This window comes from Heterodontus francisci, chromosome 47 (assembly GCF_036365525.1).
Source record: "Heterodontus francisci isolate sHetFra1 chromosome 47, sHetFra1.hap1, whole genome shotgun sequence".
In the NCBI taxonomy this organism is placed as follows: Eukaryota; Metazoa; Chordata; class Chondrichthyes; order Heterodontiformes; family Heterodontidae; genus Heterodontus; species Heterodontus francisci.
The window spans coordinates 2,369,658-2,385,358 of NC_090417.1; the positions used below are offsets into that span (position 1 = coordinate 2,369,658).

Genomic DNA, 15,701 nt, shown 5'->3' on the forward strand with positions numbered 1-15,701 from the left:
GGGACCTTGGCGTGTTTGTCCATAGATCTCTGAAGGCAGAAGGGCAGGTTAATAGGATGGTGAAAAAGGCATATGGGACACTTACCTTTATCAATCGAGGCATAGATTACAAAAGCAGGGAGGTCATGTTGGAGTTATATAGAACTTTGGTAAGGCCACAGCTGGAGTACTGTGTGCAATTCTGGTCGCCACATTATAGGAAGGATGTGATTGCATTGGAGGGGGTGCAGAGGCGATTCACCAGGATGTTGCCTGGGATGGAACATTTAAGCCTTGAAGAGAGGTTGGATAGGCTTGGGTTGTTTTCGCTGGAGCAGAGAAGACTGAGGGGTGACCTGATTGAGGTTTACAAGATTATGAGGGTCATGGACAGGGTGGATAGGGAGCAGCTGTTCCCCTTAGTTGAAGGGTCAGTTACGAGGGGTCACAAGTTGAAGGTGAGGGGCGGGAGGTTTAAGGGGGATTTGAGGAAGAACTATTTTACCCAGAGGGTGGTGACAGGCTGGAATGCCCTGCCTGGGAGAGTGGTAGAGGCGGGTTGCCTCACATCCTTTAAAAAGTACCTGGATGAGCACTTGGCACGTCATAACATTCAAGGCTAAGGGCCAAGTGCTGGCAAATGGGATTAGGTAGACAGGTTTTAATGCATCAGTGCAGACTCGAAGGGCCTCTTCTGCACTGTATTATTCTGTGATTCTGAGTTGGATGACAACAGTATCGAGCTTTCTCTATTTATTTATTGATGGCCTCCCCAGGCATCCTTCCTCTGCTCTGTCCAGTCACACCTCTGAGGACTGGCCATTGGGGTAAGACAGGAAACTGACCAGTGCTTGGGGAACCATAACCCAGTGATTTAGTGGGTGCAAGAGGTGGGGGAGAAAATTTGGGAGTGGGGGTGGGTGGTGGTGATGGAGTAGAATTAAAGCAGGTCAGGTGGACAGAAAGATGAATTGCTTTAGGGTGACTGGGCTGCAATGTGGAGCAGCCATCAATTTTCAGTCTGATCAGAGGGGAGGATGATCTAATGTATGCTCTTGATTTTTAAGCTCTGCCTTTGAGGGTCTGCGAGCGATAACTCAGATGGACTTGGAACTGGCCTTGGAGAAGATGAAGGAATCAAAGGCAGGAGCTGGCACTCAGATGCTGCAAGATACTCCTGTGGACTGAGCAAAGCACACATTGAGCAACACTGACCGATGGGTTTACTTGTGCAAGTCACTTTCATTTGCTTTAAAGGCAGTTCTGTAGACTTCTTGTTTATGGTTAAGTTGCACAAATGGGGTACCGTTCCTTCATGAGATTGGACTGCAGGTGTTGCTGAGCAATCGCCAACTCATTGTCTCTCTCTGACAATTGGAAACTCCCATTACTGGCTTCAAGAAAGGGAATACAAGAAACTGAAAATGTGTGTGTGCTGAGAGTTCAGTGACTCAGCTGTGTATCTGGTTCAAGCCCCGTTTGGTCTGTGGTTAGTTGTACAACCATGGATTTCTGTAGTTGTTTTCTCACCCAATAAGGGTGACACCTACTTCAATGGAGAGCTGTTAAATAACTAAACGTGACGGTGGCTCTGCTGTATTTTCCCATTCCTGCAGTGCTGAGTCTCACTGGGGTGCAGTATCACAAGTAACAGACGATTACTGCCTCACCAAAGTTATCTTTTCTCAGTGGTGAGCTGGGGGCAGTGAATGTCGTCATGCTATTTTGCTGCTGCGTAGGTGGCGCAGCCTGGCTAAGTCTTGTGTCTCAAGGGCTGCTCAATAATAGGAGCAGGAATTCTTAGCTATTTCTGTGCTCCCCGTCCTTCCATGCACTTCCCACCCTACCCCTCAGTGCTCTTACAAGGTGCTTCATAAATCTCTTGTTTTACCAACTGAGCCGCCATGAGAGCTGGTTTCAGGTTTTGCGTCTCCAACAAAGCATCAGCTGGGTAGCACTCTACTCTCTTCTGAGTCGGTAGGCCGTGGGTTCAAGTCCCACTGCGGAGACTTAAGCACATAATCCAGGCTGGCACTTCAGTTCAGCACTGAGGGAGTGCTGCAGTGTCAGAAGTGCCATCTTTCTCATGAGATATTAAACCGAGACGCTGTCTGCCGCCTGAAGTGGATGCAGTAGATCCCACGGCAATATTCACAGACTCCCAGCCAACATTTATCCTTCAACCAACACATAAAAACAGCTAATGTGGTCATTTATCTGTTTGTGGGAGCTTGCTGTGTGCAAATTGGCTGCCCCATATCCTACATTACGACAGTGACTACACTACAAAAGTACTTCTTTGGCCGTAAAGTGCATTAGGATGCCCTGAGGACATGAAAGGTGCTAGATAATTACAAGTCCTTTCTAATAACTGACATTAATTCTAAGTTCAAATTAATTAAATATTTTCCTCTTGGATAACACCATAAGAAATTGCCAACCACTGCTTCACTTTCATTTGTTATCCGTATGTACAATATGCTCCATGATCATGAGATGGGGACGATAATGCAGCCCATTTTGTTTCAGTCATCTAGAAAATGCTACTGTCCCCTGCCACAGCATCCCAACTGTTTTTAAGTGCCTCCAGTATCACACCCAAAATTACAGATCACTCTTTGCAAGAAGAGTTTGGTGACATCCTTCCTGGATTTCTGTGTCTCTCGTTTCAGTCTGTGACACCCTGTTCGAGTGTGAACAGCTGATCTCTGTCAGGGAGACAGAGAGTGGCACCACGTGGGCCCCAGTGCCATGAGAATGGCAGGGAGTGAAAAATATGCCAGCATTTCTGCTACTGATCTCGATCCTTTTACATAGAATTTACAGCACCAGAACAGGCCATTCGTCTATGCCGGTGTTTGGCCTCCTTTCACCCGACTTCATCTCAGCCTGCCAGCATCGCTCATCTTCCATTCTGCCTCATGCGCTTATCTAGCTTACCCTCAAATGCATCTATGCTAATCATCTCAACTACTCCTTGTGGCAGTGCGTTCCACTTTCTAACCATCCTCTGGGTAAAGAAGTTTCTGCTGAATTCGCTATTCGATTCATTAATGACTGTGTCATATTTATGGCCCCTAGTTCTGGTCTGTTTCACAAATGGAAGCATTTTCTCTGCATTTACCATATCAAACCCTTTCATTATTTTAAAGATCTCTATCACTTCACCTCTCAGCCTTCTCTCTTCCAGAGAAAAGAACTCCAGCCAAGTTCCATTGATATTCATAGTTGTATCCTCTCAGTTCTGGTATCATTCTTGTATGTCTTTTTTTACACTCTGCAGTGTATCTTTGTCCTGTTTGTAATATGGAGACCTGAACTGTGGTCTAACCCAAGTTCTAAATAACTTCAACATAACTTCTCTGTTTGTGAATTCTATTCCTCTAAAATGAATCGCAGTCTTGTTTACACAATTTTTATGGCCTTGTTGACATGTGTTACTACTTTTGGATTTTTGTGAACCTGTGCACCGAAATCCTTATGTGCCTGTACTTCAAACTCCTATTTTCCATGGGGTATGTGGCCTCCTGATTCCTCTGACCAAAATGGCCACCTCACACTTGCGTATTCTGCCCAACACTCACTCTGTAAGCTCACGCATATAAAAATGATTAGTTTGATGAAGTACTGGAGGATGACCGGTACTGCAGCTAGCGTCAACGTCTTCAGAGAGGGGCAGTGGAAATAGAGAATTGCAAATCCGTTCACTGAAGGATGTGTTTTTTTTTTAAGTGGTCTTACCTGTGCATCTGATGGATGAAACTTGTTTGTCCTGTCTTCAAACTCTGACAGTAGGACCAGTCCCATGGCTTCAAACTCTGGAAAGACATATTTAGAATTGATGTCAGGAAGTGCTTTACATAAGCAGTGACCAGGACATAATATTAATACTATGATGGTGAGGGGGTTAATTCTGCAACGCTAATGAAAGGATGAGCTAAAATAGGCTGAATGCACTTCCTTATCTGTATCCGTTCTGTGGCTTTTAAAAAAGGAAAAGGTTAAACGGTAGTTTCCATAGGTCTCTCTTATGCAAAAAGTGCACTGCTGAGTCTCCTTGTGTACAAGCAACGATGTGCAGTTTCAGCATACACAAGAAAAACATTGATTTTTATATTAAAACAAAAAGCTGGAACAAAGGATTTTTTCATCTTTTAATTTTAACCAGCAAAAGCCATTCTTGAGGGCTTCATCTTGTACAGGTCTTAAGCCTTCTTTGTAGGTGTTCTGTAGCCTGCAGCGCAAGCAAATCCTGCCACCAGCCAACTCAATAGGAGGAAAGCTATTTGCCAATTCAGAAAACTCGTGTGAGTATAATAGAACAAGGCCAAACAGGAAAAGAAGATCACATGCAACAAGAATGGAAGGAAAGAAAGATGTGATTTTGTTGCCTGAATCGGTTATTGTGCAGTTAACATTTTTACTTTTCCACACGATAAATTGGATTTCCGAATTTCAAACTAAACTTTAACCAACAACAACAGCTGATTCTGAAGGCACACGCAAGATGTCCAGATCATTTCATGAAGACTTGAGTTCTATCATGAGACCTTAGTGTAAGCTGATTTACCTTCACAATGTTTTTTTTATTAATTTATTAATTTTAATGTTAATTTCTGATGAGGTGGACTGCAAAAATATCTTTCGATGCAAGGAGTGTTCAAAACTCAATTTGATGGGCATGGTTTTATTTTGTCCAGTTTCCTCTTTCTCCTCTCCTGAACAAATGTCTTTCTGGTTCTGAAGACTCCAGCAGCTTTTGGTACAACTACCTTCAGGAGAAGAAGGGGGGGAAAAAGAAATGCTTCTGGCCATGAAATTGAGTCCTCCAATGAGGCACCACTTGGGACTGTATCAAAATAAGAGTACTTCTGCAATAATTGCTATCTGTATATACAGAACTTGAGTAGGAACGCTTTTTATTGCTAGTGATAATTTATTGTTTCAGGTCTATATAATTTGACATCATTGACCATTGCACAGTGGGTAGGAGAGGGAAACTTAGTTTTGATTGGCTTGTCTGTTACAAGTATTGAAGTTGACTGTTGTTGTCAGCCAGCTTAGGTTTTACTTAGATTTCTGGTAAATTACCACCATGAGATATTGTAAAGAGATGTGAAATAAACAGATCTCAATCTTAATGTTGCTTAAGTCATTTTTGTTTTAAACCGACAGATTATCCGTGGTGTTGCTTGTGGTAAACTGAAGGACAGGAGCATTATACAATGTAATAGGCAATGTATTATTCAGTGCTAACCTGACATGTTTTTTTCAGGCCATAATATTCAATTGCTGTGAACAGGTATACCCTGTATGACATTTAGAGGGTAAATAGCCTTTAAACACATCATGAGGCCAATTAGAGGACATTAGCTTTGTCTGGAAATTTGTAAATCCCCGGCTTCTTCCTAAGGTCCAAAGAAACCAGTAAGTAATGTCTGAATTTCTTGTATGATTTTTATTATATGATAAAAGGGACATAGAAATGCGTAGCAGGCTGCAATCAGAACACATCAATTTAGTTTATAAAGTGCATTTAGCTCAGTAAAATTACCCCAAGACGCTTAACAAAAGCAATATCAATAAAACATTTTTGGCACTGAGCCACAGAAGAAGAAATCGGAACAGCTGACTAACAGCGTGACCCAAGAGAGAAGTTTGAGGAGCATCCTGGGAGAGTGCAGTAGAGAGGCGGAGAGGTTTAGGAGAGCTTGGGGCCAAGGCAACTGAAAGCACACCTACTGGTGGTGGAGCCGTTAAAATTGGTGATGCGCAGGAGGCTAGAGTTAGAGGAGTGCAAATATTTTGGAGGATTGTGGGACTGGAGGAGAAGATAGCACAGCTGTCGACTCCAGAATATCATCAATGGTTTGCTTGAGTGGGTGGAAAAGTGGCAAATGGAATTCAATCTGGAGAAGTGTGAGGTAATGCATTTGGGGAGGGCAAACAAAGCAAGGGAATACACAATAAACGTGAGGATATCGAGAGGGGTACAAGAAGTGAGAGACCTTGAAGTGCATGTCCACAGGTCCCTGAAAGTGGCAGAACAGATAGATAGAGTGGTGAAAAGGCATATGGAATGCTTTCCCTTATTGGCTGAGGTACAGAATACAAAAGCAGGGATGTAACGTGTAATGCTGGAACTGTATAAAATGCTGGTTAGGCCACAGCTCGCGAGAGTACCCAAGAGATTTACAAGAATGTTGCCAGGGATTGAAAGTTGCAGCTATGAGGGAAGATTGGATAGGCTAGGGTTGTTTTCCTTAAACAGAGGAGGCTGAGGGGTGACTTAATTGAGGTGTATAAAATTATGAGGGGCCGAGATAGAGTAGATAGGAAGGACCTGTTTCCCCTAGCAGAGAGGTCAATTACCAGGGGGTGCAGATTTAAGGTGATTCGGGGAAGGATTAGAGGGGTCATGAGGAAAAACTTTTTCACTGAGGGTGGTGGGTGTCTGGAATTCACTGCCAGGAACCGTGGTGGAGGCAGAAACCTCAGCTGTTTGTAAAAGGTACCTGGACATGCATCTGAAGTGCTGTACCCTGCAAGGCTACGGACCAGGTGCTGGAAGGTGGAATTAGATTGGGCGGCTAGTTTTTTTCAGCCGGTGCAGACACAATGGGTTGAATGGCCTCCTGTGCCGTAATTTGTCAATGGTTCTGTGGGTATTGAGGTTGCATTTGATATGTGCTTCTTGTGTTGCACACTTGCAATGTGATTTCTTTTTCATACTTTGGTTCAAAGAGAAGGCATAGTATAAGTCAAGTGAGGTTGGCGACTAGGAAACTTACAATGAGAATCTACGGAGGGCTTAAGAAAACCAGCCATTCCTGAAAGGTTCTTCTGGCTGATCAATGAATAATAGGAATGATGATAAACCAATCAACTCACTCAATATTTTTGGTAATATTTGACCATCACTTTCGTTGGTTACTGAAGTTTTGAATGCTCAGGATAAGGTTTGTAGCACACAAGTACATTCTGTCACGACCGAGGCAGGAGGAGTGCACCGTTTAATCTAGTTCCACTTCTCCACAGGTCGCAACGTATATTTTTTAATTTTCCCACTTACTGATACTGTCAGTCATATACTCTCTCTTTCCTAGAATAGAATGCACCAACCAGATTGCTTTAATGAACAAAAATTATCAGTTTATTATAGAACAAGTCTTAACTAGTAATGAAGTAAAGCAAAAACACACAGATTTTAAAGTCCCCTTTTTACCTTGGCCACTCATACTCACACACACATACACCAGTTAACCGGAAAAATAAAAGGCATTTTAAAAATTCAGAGCTCTGTTACAGACGAAAAAAAACACTTGGGCTGATAACTTGCTCATTTTTAAAGTAAACAGCAGATGAGATATGTTCCAAAACTGGCATACAGTCTAGTCTCCGAGTACACATAGGTCACTGGGATCTTTTAGAACAGTTCTTTACAGGCGGCTTTGAGAATTAATTTAGCTGGCTTTCTTCAAAGACAGGAGACGAGATGAATTGATACAGTGGGCTTCTCAGGGTCTTTTAGAGATTCTGGAAAGTGAGATGGGTTGTGGGCTTCTCTCCTTCCTTCACTTCTTCAACAGCAGGCGAACTTTATCAGCCGCTCATTCCAGAAGGTAAAACACACTGACTCTGCAACCAAAAGCTTGTGAGTTTGCTGCCCTCTCAGGGGTACTCTGCTGCTGCCTGGGCTTGTCCAATCAAGGGGTGCACGACTGACTTCTCTGCCCATTTCTTCCCCTGTTACCAGGGTCTCTGTTCTACTTTTAACTTGAGTCATGTGACAACCAGTACACTGTTGCCAAACTAGTTCTTTCATTGCCCTTTTGGGGAAAATAATTGGTCCCACATTGATTCAGTTTGACTATGAATTTCACAAAAAATATTTTTTTTAAAGTTACTTCCATAACAATTAAAACATACAAGTTTGACAATACATGATTAAATGTTGTTCCCACTTACAACTGTGACTACACTTCAAAAGAATGTCATTGGCTTTAAAGTGCTTTGGGACAAACTGAGGTTGTGAAAGCTGCTAAATGACAGTCTAAGTGTAAAGCTGTGGTTTTGGGTATTCACTTAAGCCTTTATCAGCCAAGGCTTAGATTTGGTATTGTTGTTCAGAGCTGTCACTCTTAATTGTGTGCAATTTGCTCAAATGTCTCAGTAGTATTTTGACAGGCCAATCTTCCTCTTCAGCCTCTGAACCTGCCTTTGGCTTTTCAAAATTTGAGAAGCTGAAGGAAGAATTTTGGGTAAAACTCATGTTTAATGGGAATTGGATCAGTTATCCTTTTGGAATTCTGTACAACAAGGGTGATGGGGAAGAAGTCTGATAGACATAGCCTACTTGGACTTTCAGAAAGCCTCTGCAGAGGTACCTTACAATAAATTGCTTCAGAGGATAGAATCTTGTGGTATCAGTAGTGATTTCAAACACTGGACTAGGAATTGGCTCCAACAACCCATCCCCTCCCCCACCCGCCCAACCAAAGTTTTGTAGTGAATGACTGTTGTAATTAGTGAATGTTGTTGTTTAGCCTGGAGGCATGTTACTGATGGTGTATCCTTCAAGTCCCTGGGAAGGACGGCATTACCCCTGAAATAATCAGGAGTGCCAAGCCTGCTATACTTTCAGCACTCTATGAACTGCTTTGCCTGTGCTGGGACGAGGGAGCAGTACCACGAGACATGCACGATGCCGATGTCCCAGGCCCAACCATCTTCCGCTGCTTCATCAATGACCTTCCTTCAATCATAAGGTCAGAAGTGGGGATGTTTGCTGATGATTGCACAATGTTCAGCACCATTTGTGACTCCTCAGATACTGAAGCAGTCCGTGTAGAAATGCAGCAAGACCTGGACAATATACAGGCTTGGGCTGATAAGTGGCAAGTAACATTTGCGCCACACAAATGCCAAGCAATGACCATCTCCAACAAGAGAGAATCTAACCATCTCCCCTTGACATTCAACGGCATTACCATCACTGAATCCCCCACTATCAACACCCTAGGGGCTACCATTGACCAGAAACTGAACTGGAGTAGTCATCTAAATACCGCGGCTACAAGAGCAGGTCAGAAGCTAGGAATCCTGAGGCGAGGAACTCACCTCCTGTCTCCCCAAAGCCTGTCCGCCATCTGCAAGGCACAAGTCAGGAGTGTGATGGAATACTCTCCACTTGCCTGGATGGGTGCAGCTCCAACAACACTCAAGAAGCTCGACACCATCCAGGACAAAGCAGCCCGCTTGATCGGAACCCCATCTATAAACATACACTCCCTCCACTACCGATGCACAGTGGCAGCAGTGTGTACCATCTACAAGATGCAATGCACCAAGGCTCCTTAGACAGCACCTTCCAAACCCGCGACCTCTACCAACTAGAAGGACAAGGGCAGCAAATACATGGGAACACCACCACCTGCAAGTTCCCCTCCAAGTCACACACCATCCTGACTTGGAACTATATCGCCATTCCTTCACTGTCACTGGGTCAAAATCCTGGAACTCCCTTCCTAACAGCACTGTGGGTGTACCTACCCCACATGGACTGCAGCGGTTCAAGAAGGCAGCTCACCACCACCTTCTCAAGGGCAATTAGGGATGGGCAATAAATGCTGGCCTGGCCAACGACGCCCACATCCCATGAATGAATAAAAAAAAATATATATCATCACCCTCTATAAGAACAAGGGTGACCGCGGTGACTGCAACAACTACCGTGGAATCTCCCTGCTCAGCATAGTGAGGAAAGTGTTCGCTCGAGTCGTTTTAAACAGGCTCCAGAAGCTGGCTGTGCTTGTCTACCCTGAGGCACAGTGCGGCTTTCGAGCAGACAGATCCACCACTGACAGGCTGTTCTCCCTTCGCCAGCTGCAGGAGAAATGCCGCGAACAACAGATGCCCCTCTATGTTGCTTTCATTGATCTCATCAAAGCCTTTGACCTCGTCAGCAGACGTGGTCTCTTCAGACTACTAGAAAAGATCGGATGTCCACCAAAGCTACTAAGTATCATCACCTCATTCCATGACAATATGAAGGGCACAATTCAGCATAGTGGCGCCTCATCAGACCCCTTTCCAATCCTGCGTGGCGTGAAAGGGCTGTGTTCTCGCACCTACACTGTTTGGGATCTTCTCCCTGCTGCTCTCGCGTGTTCAAGTCTTCAGAAGAAGGAATTTTCCTCCACACAAGATCAGATTGCAGGTTGTTCAACCTTGCCCGTCTTAGAGTGAAGACCAAAGTACGGAAAGTCCTCATCAAGGAACTCCTCTTTGCTGACGATGCTGCATTAACATCCCACACAGAAGAGTGTCTGCAGAGGATTGCGGCTACCTCCAACGAATTTGGCCTAAACATCAGCCTCTCAAAAATGAACATGGGACAGGACATCAGAAATGCTCCATCTATCAATGTCGGCGACCGCGTTCTGGAAGTGGTTCAAGAGTTCACCTACCCAGGCTCAGCTATCACCAGTAACCTGTCTCTCGTTGCAGAAATCAACAAGCGCATGGGAAAGGCTTCCACTGTTATGTCCAGACTGGCCAAGAGAGTGTGGGAAAATGGCACACTGACACGGAACACAAAAGTCCGAGTGTATCAAGTCTGTGTCCTCAGTACCTTGCTCTGCGGCAGCGAGGCTTGGACAACGTATGTCAGCCAAGAGTGACGTCTCAATTCATTCCATCTTCGCTGCCTCCGGAGAATCCTTGGCATCAGGTGGCAGGACTGTATCTCCAACGCAGAAGTCCTCGAGGCGGCCAACATCCCCAGCATATACACCCATACTGAGCCAGCGGCGCTTGAGATGACTTGGCCATGTGAGCCGCATGGAAGATGGCAGGATCCCCAAGGACGCATTGTACAGCGAGCTCGTCACTGGTATCAGACCTACCAGCCGTCCATGTCTCCGCTTTAAAGACGTCTGCAAACGCGACATGAAGTCCTGTGACATTGATCACGAGTCGTGGGAGTCAGTTGCCAGTGATCGCCAGAGCTGGCGGGCTGCCATAAAGGCGGGGCTAAAGTGTGGCGAGTCGAAGAGACTTCGCAGTTGGCAGGAAAAAAGACAGAAGCGCAAGGGGAGAGCCAACTGTGTAACCACCCCGACAACCAATTTTATCTGCAGCACCTGTGGAAGAGTCTGTCGCTCTAGAATTGGCCTTTATAGCCACTCCAGGCACTGCTTCACAAACCACTGACCACCTCCAGGCGCTTACCCATTGTCTCTCGAGACAAGGAGGCCAAAGAAGAAGAATCCCAGCGATCGGTTTTGGGCCAGCTACTGTTCACTGTTGTCACTTTCATGAGAAGTGCAGCAATGAAAATACAGAACCAAACTTAAGAGTTAAGTAAAAATTGACTTTTCCTTTAAAAAGTGGACAATGTGCTGCAAAATGGCTGCCGAAGGTCGGGTGACTTGGCCTGTATACTCGAACTGTTTCGCTGTCTATTAAGGACATTGCAGGCTAGGTGGTGTCTAATACACCCATCCTGAAAACATCGTGACATTCCTGAATTGAATGGGTTCTTCTGAAACCAAGAAAGTGTGACATAGCAGCATCCTGGGCCATTGTGTGGTCACAACAGGGAAGGATCCATGCTTCTCCTACCAGAGGCTAATGTGAAAGAGAGAGAGAGTTCACAAGAACATTACAGAAAGGAAGTCCAGCCAGTGACTGTAGAAAGGCCAACTGTGAATCCTATACTTCAACTCGGTGCAGCAGAGAACTGAAAGTGACCATTGCTGTTAATCGGTTAATCTGTTAATTGTGTATCAATTGTTTAATTATATGTAGATGGAAGGTGTTAATTGGGGTCTGCCTTGAGCACTTGTAAGCAGACACTTACTGAGACTGGTGGAGGTTTTTGAGTGAGGAGCTACATGTTTGTCATGCTTTTACTCTGTACAATAAATGTGAAACCAAGTAAAGATAGGCTCCACCATTATCCTTCCACAAGAAGTTTTCTGGAATTTAACAGACGCCTCCAGTCTGAAGTCTTAACCACCAGAAAACTAGAAGCACACAGGCGTGCAACTTTAAAAAGAAACTGCTGAGAATGTTCAGGTTTACCATGAACCCCGAACACCTACAAATCACTTGCCCTTTTCCTCTCTATCTATCTATTTGCACATGTGTGTGAGAGAGAGAGTGAATGGGTGCACTTGCGACCATTTCGGGAATGAATATTGTTCAATAAATAGTGAATCTTCTGTTTTAACCCTACATGGAAACTTGTCACTGTCTGTCTATTTGTAGAATAAAACCCGAGTAACAAAAACACCTGCTGTGGTCCATTGGGAGGTGAACAGTAGGAACAAGCCATGCCATCACCCACCTGGCCGTAACACTGTCTTTATTAATGACCTGGAGAATAGTGTATGAAGCATAGTCAGTAAGTTTGTAGATGGTACTAAAATCAATGCAAGGCTGGAGACAGTAGAGGAGTCAAAGGCAAAAAGATCAAGATGTTCTCGGGGAGCAGGCCACGCAGTGGCAAATGGCATTTAATCTCAATATATATGGTGTCAGGCATGTTGGTCAGACCAGCACAGAATATCATTTGCAGGCTACAATACTGAAAATAGGGCAGGAGAGAACAAGGTCATTGTGTTGATGTGCATAGATCATTGAAGGGTCCTGACCAACATGGAGAAATGGTAGGTAAAGCTAACAGGGTATTATATTAATAGAGCCATTCAGTAAAAATCAAATCATTTTGTCACGATACAGGTCACTCTTCAGACCGCACTCCAAATACTGCATCCGGTTTTGGTTTCCCCACATGATGGGGGACATAGTAGCCTTGGAAACTGTCCAAAGGAGAGCTACAAAAATGATTCCTAGTTTAAAGAACCTCAGCTACTCTGGCTCAAGGAGGTTAGACTATTTACTTTAGAGCAGGTAGACTTGTATAGACCTCTATCAGGTCACTTCTAATAATTAAAAGTCCAGATAGTGTTCCTATTGATTATTCCAGTGTAACAGATTAGAGAGGAGCAGGTGTCATGAGTTTAAACAAATGAATAGATTGGATGTTGGGCTGACCTAAATTGGTACGTCTTGATTTTAAAATTCTCATCCTTGTTTTCAAATTCTTCCATGGCCTCGTCCCCTCCCTATCTCTGTAATCTCCTCCAGCCCCATAACCCTCCAAGATATCTGCACTCCTCTAATTCTGGCCTCTTGTGCACCCCTGATCTTAATTGCTCCACCATTGGTAGTCATGCCTTCAGTTGCCTTGGCCCCAAGTTCTGGAGTATCCTCTCTACACCTCCTTGCCTCTCCACCTCATTTTCCTCCTTTTAAGACACTCCTTAAAACCTACCTCTTTGACCAAGCTTTTGATCATCTGACCGAATATCTCCTCTTGTGGCTCGGTGTCATACTTTGTTTTATATTGCTCCTGTGAAGCACCTTGGGACGGTTTATTATGTTAAAGGTGCTATATAAATTTATGTTGTTGTTGGATCTTTCTTTCCCATAGAGTAGTGAGCCTCTGGAATGTGTTGCTGACTGGTGTGACGGACTGTACGCATTCACAAAGGAGCTGGACGGGATCCTGACTGGGGCAGAGATCACATCATATGGAAGGTAAGTGTCTTTATACACAACACTTGGTCCACATGATCTCCTGGACAGGTTTTGATTGCCTGGGGGTGGGTTAAAAGTGGAATTTGAGTGTTTTTTCTCTTATGGATCTTGGTTTTCTCCCCCCAACTCGTGTTTTTGCCTCTCCCAGGAGATCACAGCTGCCGGCGGAAGTTTTTAAGTGATAATGCTGCAGCCAATATGAGTGTGGGGCAGGCTTGATAGACCCAACTGGAAGTGACTATGAAGGAGTTCGATCCATTTGGAATTGTGCTCGAGCTAGTGTAAGTTATCTGGAGCCAATCTATTGCATAATCCCAACCATTAATTAATATCTTGTCTCGGGTTTGTAGAAATGGTTTTGTTCACTGTTTCTAGTTGTTAGACTATTGTTGAATGAAAGATCAAATGGGCTTCAGAACAGACACAGGCAAATCAGTCAGTTCCATCAGGCCCTGATTAAAATTCTGATACAGCTGCAAAACTATGTGGCAAATTTCACACTTGACGGGATTAAATTACATGAATTGCTGACACATGAAGTGTGAGTTGGTATTTGTACAAGTGGGGAATTGTGGAATTAATAGCAAAGGAGGAGGTTTTTTTTCTCATTACAGATTTTCAAGTTGGCTCAGAAACATCCAGAGATTAATTTATCCTGGTTTTCTAGTTTGAAGTGGCATGTTCTGAGTAGAAAGCAGTTAACAGTGATACTTATCGACTTGCATTTATGACAATACCTTTAACATAGACAAATGTTGCAGTACACTTCAGAGGCAGGAAAAAGACTGCAGTGAGGAATGGAATTGGTAGCCAGGGTGCAGAAGTTGTGGTGGGGGTCTTCCTAATGTTTAACAGGCAGAAATTGTTGTTCATGCAAGACCTGGGAAGGAATCTTTTTTCCAGGGACAAACAGGATGTGAGTGGTGGAGGATACAAGGAAGTGGTTGGAGATGATCTTGACTGCCATCAGGACCTTGGGAGTAGAGAGGCACCGGAGATGGCAAGGCTGAGGGATTGCCCGTCAATAAGGATGGGAGTGTTTATATGAAGAGAGAGATTTAAAGAGGGCAGTAAATTCAGAGCAGAGAGGGCAGGGGGAGCTGAGATGGACATTTAATTCACGGAGGATGACAGAAGTGACAGCAGATGGGATGGCATTAAGCAGCAAGGTGTCACTAACCATGCACCAAGTTTTAGTCATAGCTAGGATGTTAATGAAACCATCCATAGTGAAGTCAGGGAAGGCAAGGACCTTATTCACAATTTTGCCATTTGGAGGGAAATGCAGAGAGATTGTTCCATTGGCAGAGCTGAGGAGGTACTGGTTGGTAGAGTGAGTGGAATGCGAAGGATGTTGCTGAGTTTCATTCCCAGGAGGTATATTGGTTGGGAAGGGTGGCAAGAGAGCAGGATGGGGCAGTGGAGGTTCTGCTCACAAGGAGCCAGCAATTAGTGCCTTGATGTAACTTTGGAGAGCGCGAAAATAGGCCCAGAGGTTTTCCAAGGGGGATTCAAGCCTGGAACAATGACAGGAGAACAGAAAGGAAGAGTGATGGATTTAGGTGGGGATTGGGCTGGGGCAAAATTCCAAAAAAGAGAGAAATTACAGTTGGTATGACTGGACAACAGGTAGGGGAGGAGATAGGAGAGAAGGGGGGTAAAGAGGGGGAAAAAGGAGATAGAAATAATGGGCTCAGATCCAGAGAAGCAATAAAAAATGTGAGCAAGAATAGGCACAGCAGATTCAGGTTGTGTAGTCATGGCAGAGGTTCAAAGAGAGGTGCCCTGGTCATAAATAGAAGCCCTTTTTCTGTACTCTCGTGCCTTGTCTTGGATGGATCAAAAATTGTTATTCGATCCCTTAATGATATGGTAAGTAGGGTAATATCTGATCAACCAACCATCAGCCAACAAGTGCCAAAAGTCACAAAACATCAATTTTTTTGAGTTGGTGCCCCTTTGGTGCTTTGCTCGGTAACAGACTGACCCTGGTCTATGCTGATTCCCTAATTATTTACATTGCCTCTGCCACTTCCCTTCTTTCCCCAGCCCACAAAGTCAAACTTCCTCTAAAATTCCCCCATGCCCTAGCCCCTAACTCACATCTTTCCCTC

The 15,701-nt window shown here is 44.4% G+C and overlaps 2 protein-coding genes across 3 annotated transcripts in view; both read left to right on the plus strand.

Moving 5' to 3' along the window:
• LOC137357097 (outer mitochondrial transmembrane helix translocase-like) overlaps positions 1-13,823 on the plus strand; it is a 37,220-nt gene extending 23,397 nt beyond the window's left edge. The window contains exons 10-11 of one of the 2 annotated variants that reach the window (XM_068023121.1): positions 13,481-13,587; positions 13,736-13,823. In XM_068023121.1, coding sequence (XP_067879222.1) covers positions 13,481-13,559 — 79 coding nt within the window. In that variant the 3' untranslated portion in view covers positions 13,560-13,587; positions 13,736-13,823. Of the gene's footprint in view, positions 1-1,046; positions 5,121-13,480; positions 13,588-13,735 lie in introns of those variants that run through there. The other variant, XM_068023120.1, reaches the window with a different exon arrangement.
• Positions 13,743-15,701, plus strand: part of LOC137357094 (cGMP-dependent protein kinase 1-like) — a 101,766-nt gene continuing 99,807 nt past the window's right edge. The window contains exon 1 of the mRNA XM_068023116.1: positions 13,743-13,868. Coding sequence (XP_067879217.1) covers positions 13,828-13,868 — 41 coding nt within the window. The 5' untranslated portion in view covers positions 13,743-13,827. The remainder of the gene's footprint in view (positions 13,869-15,701) is intronic.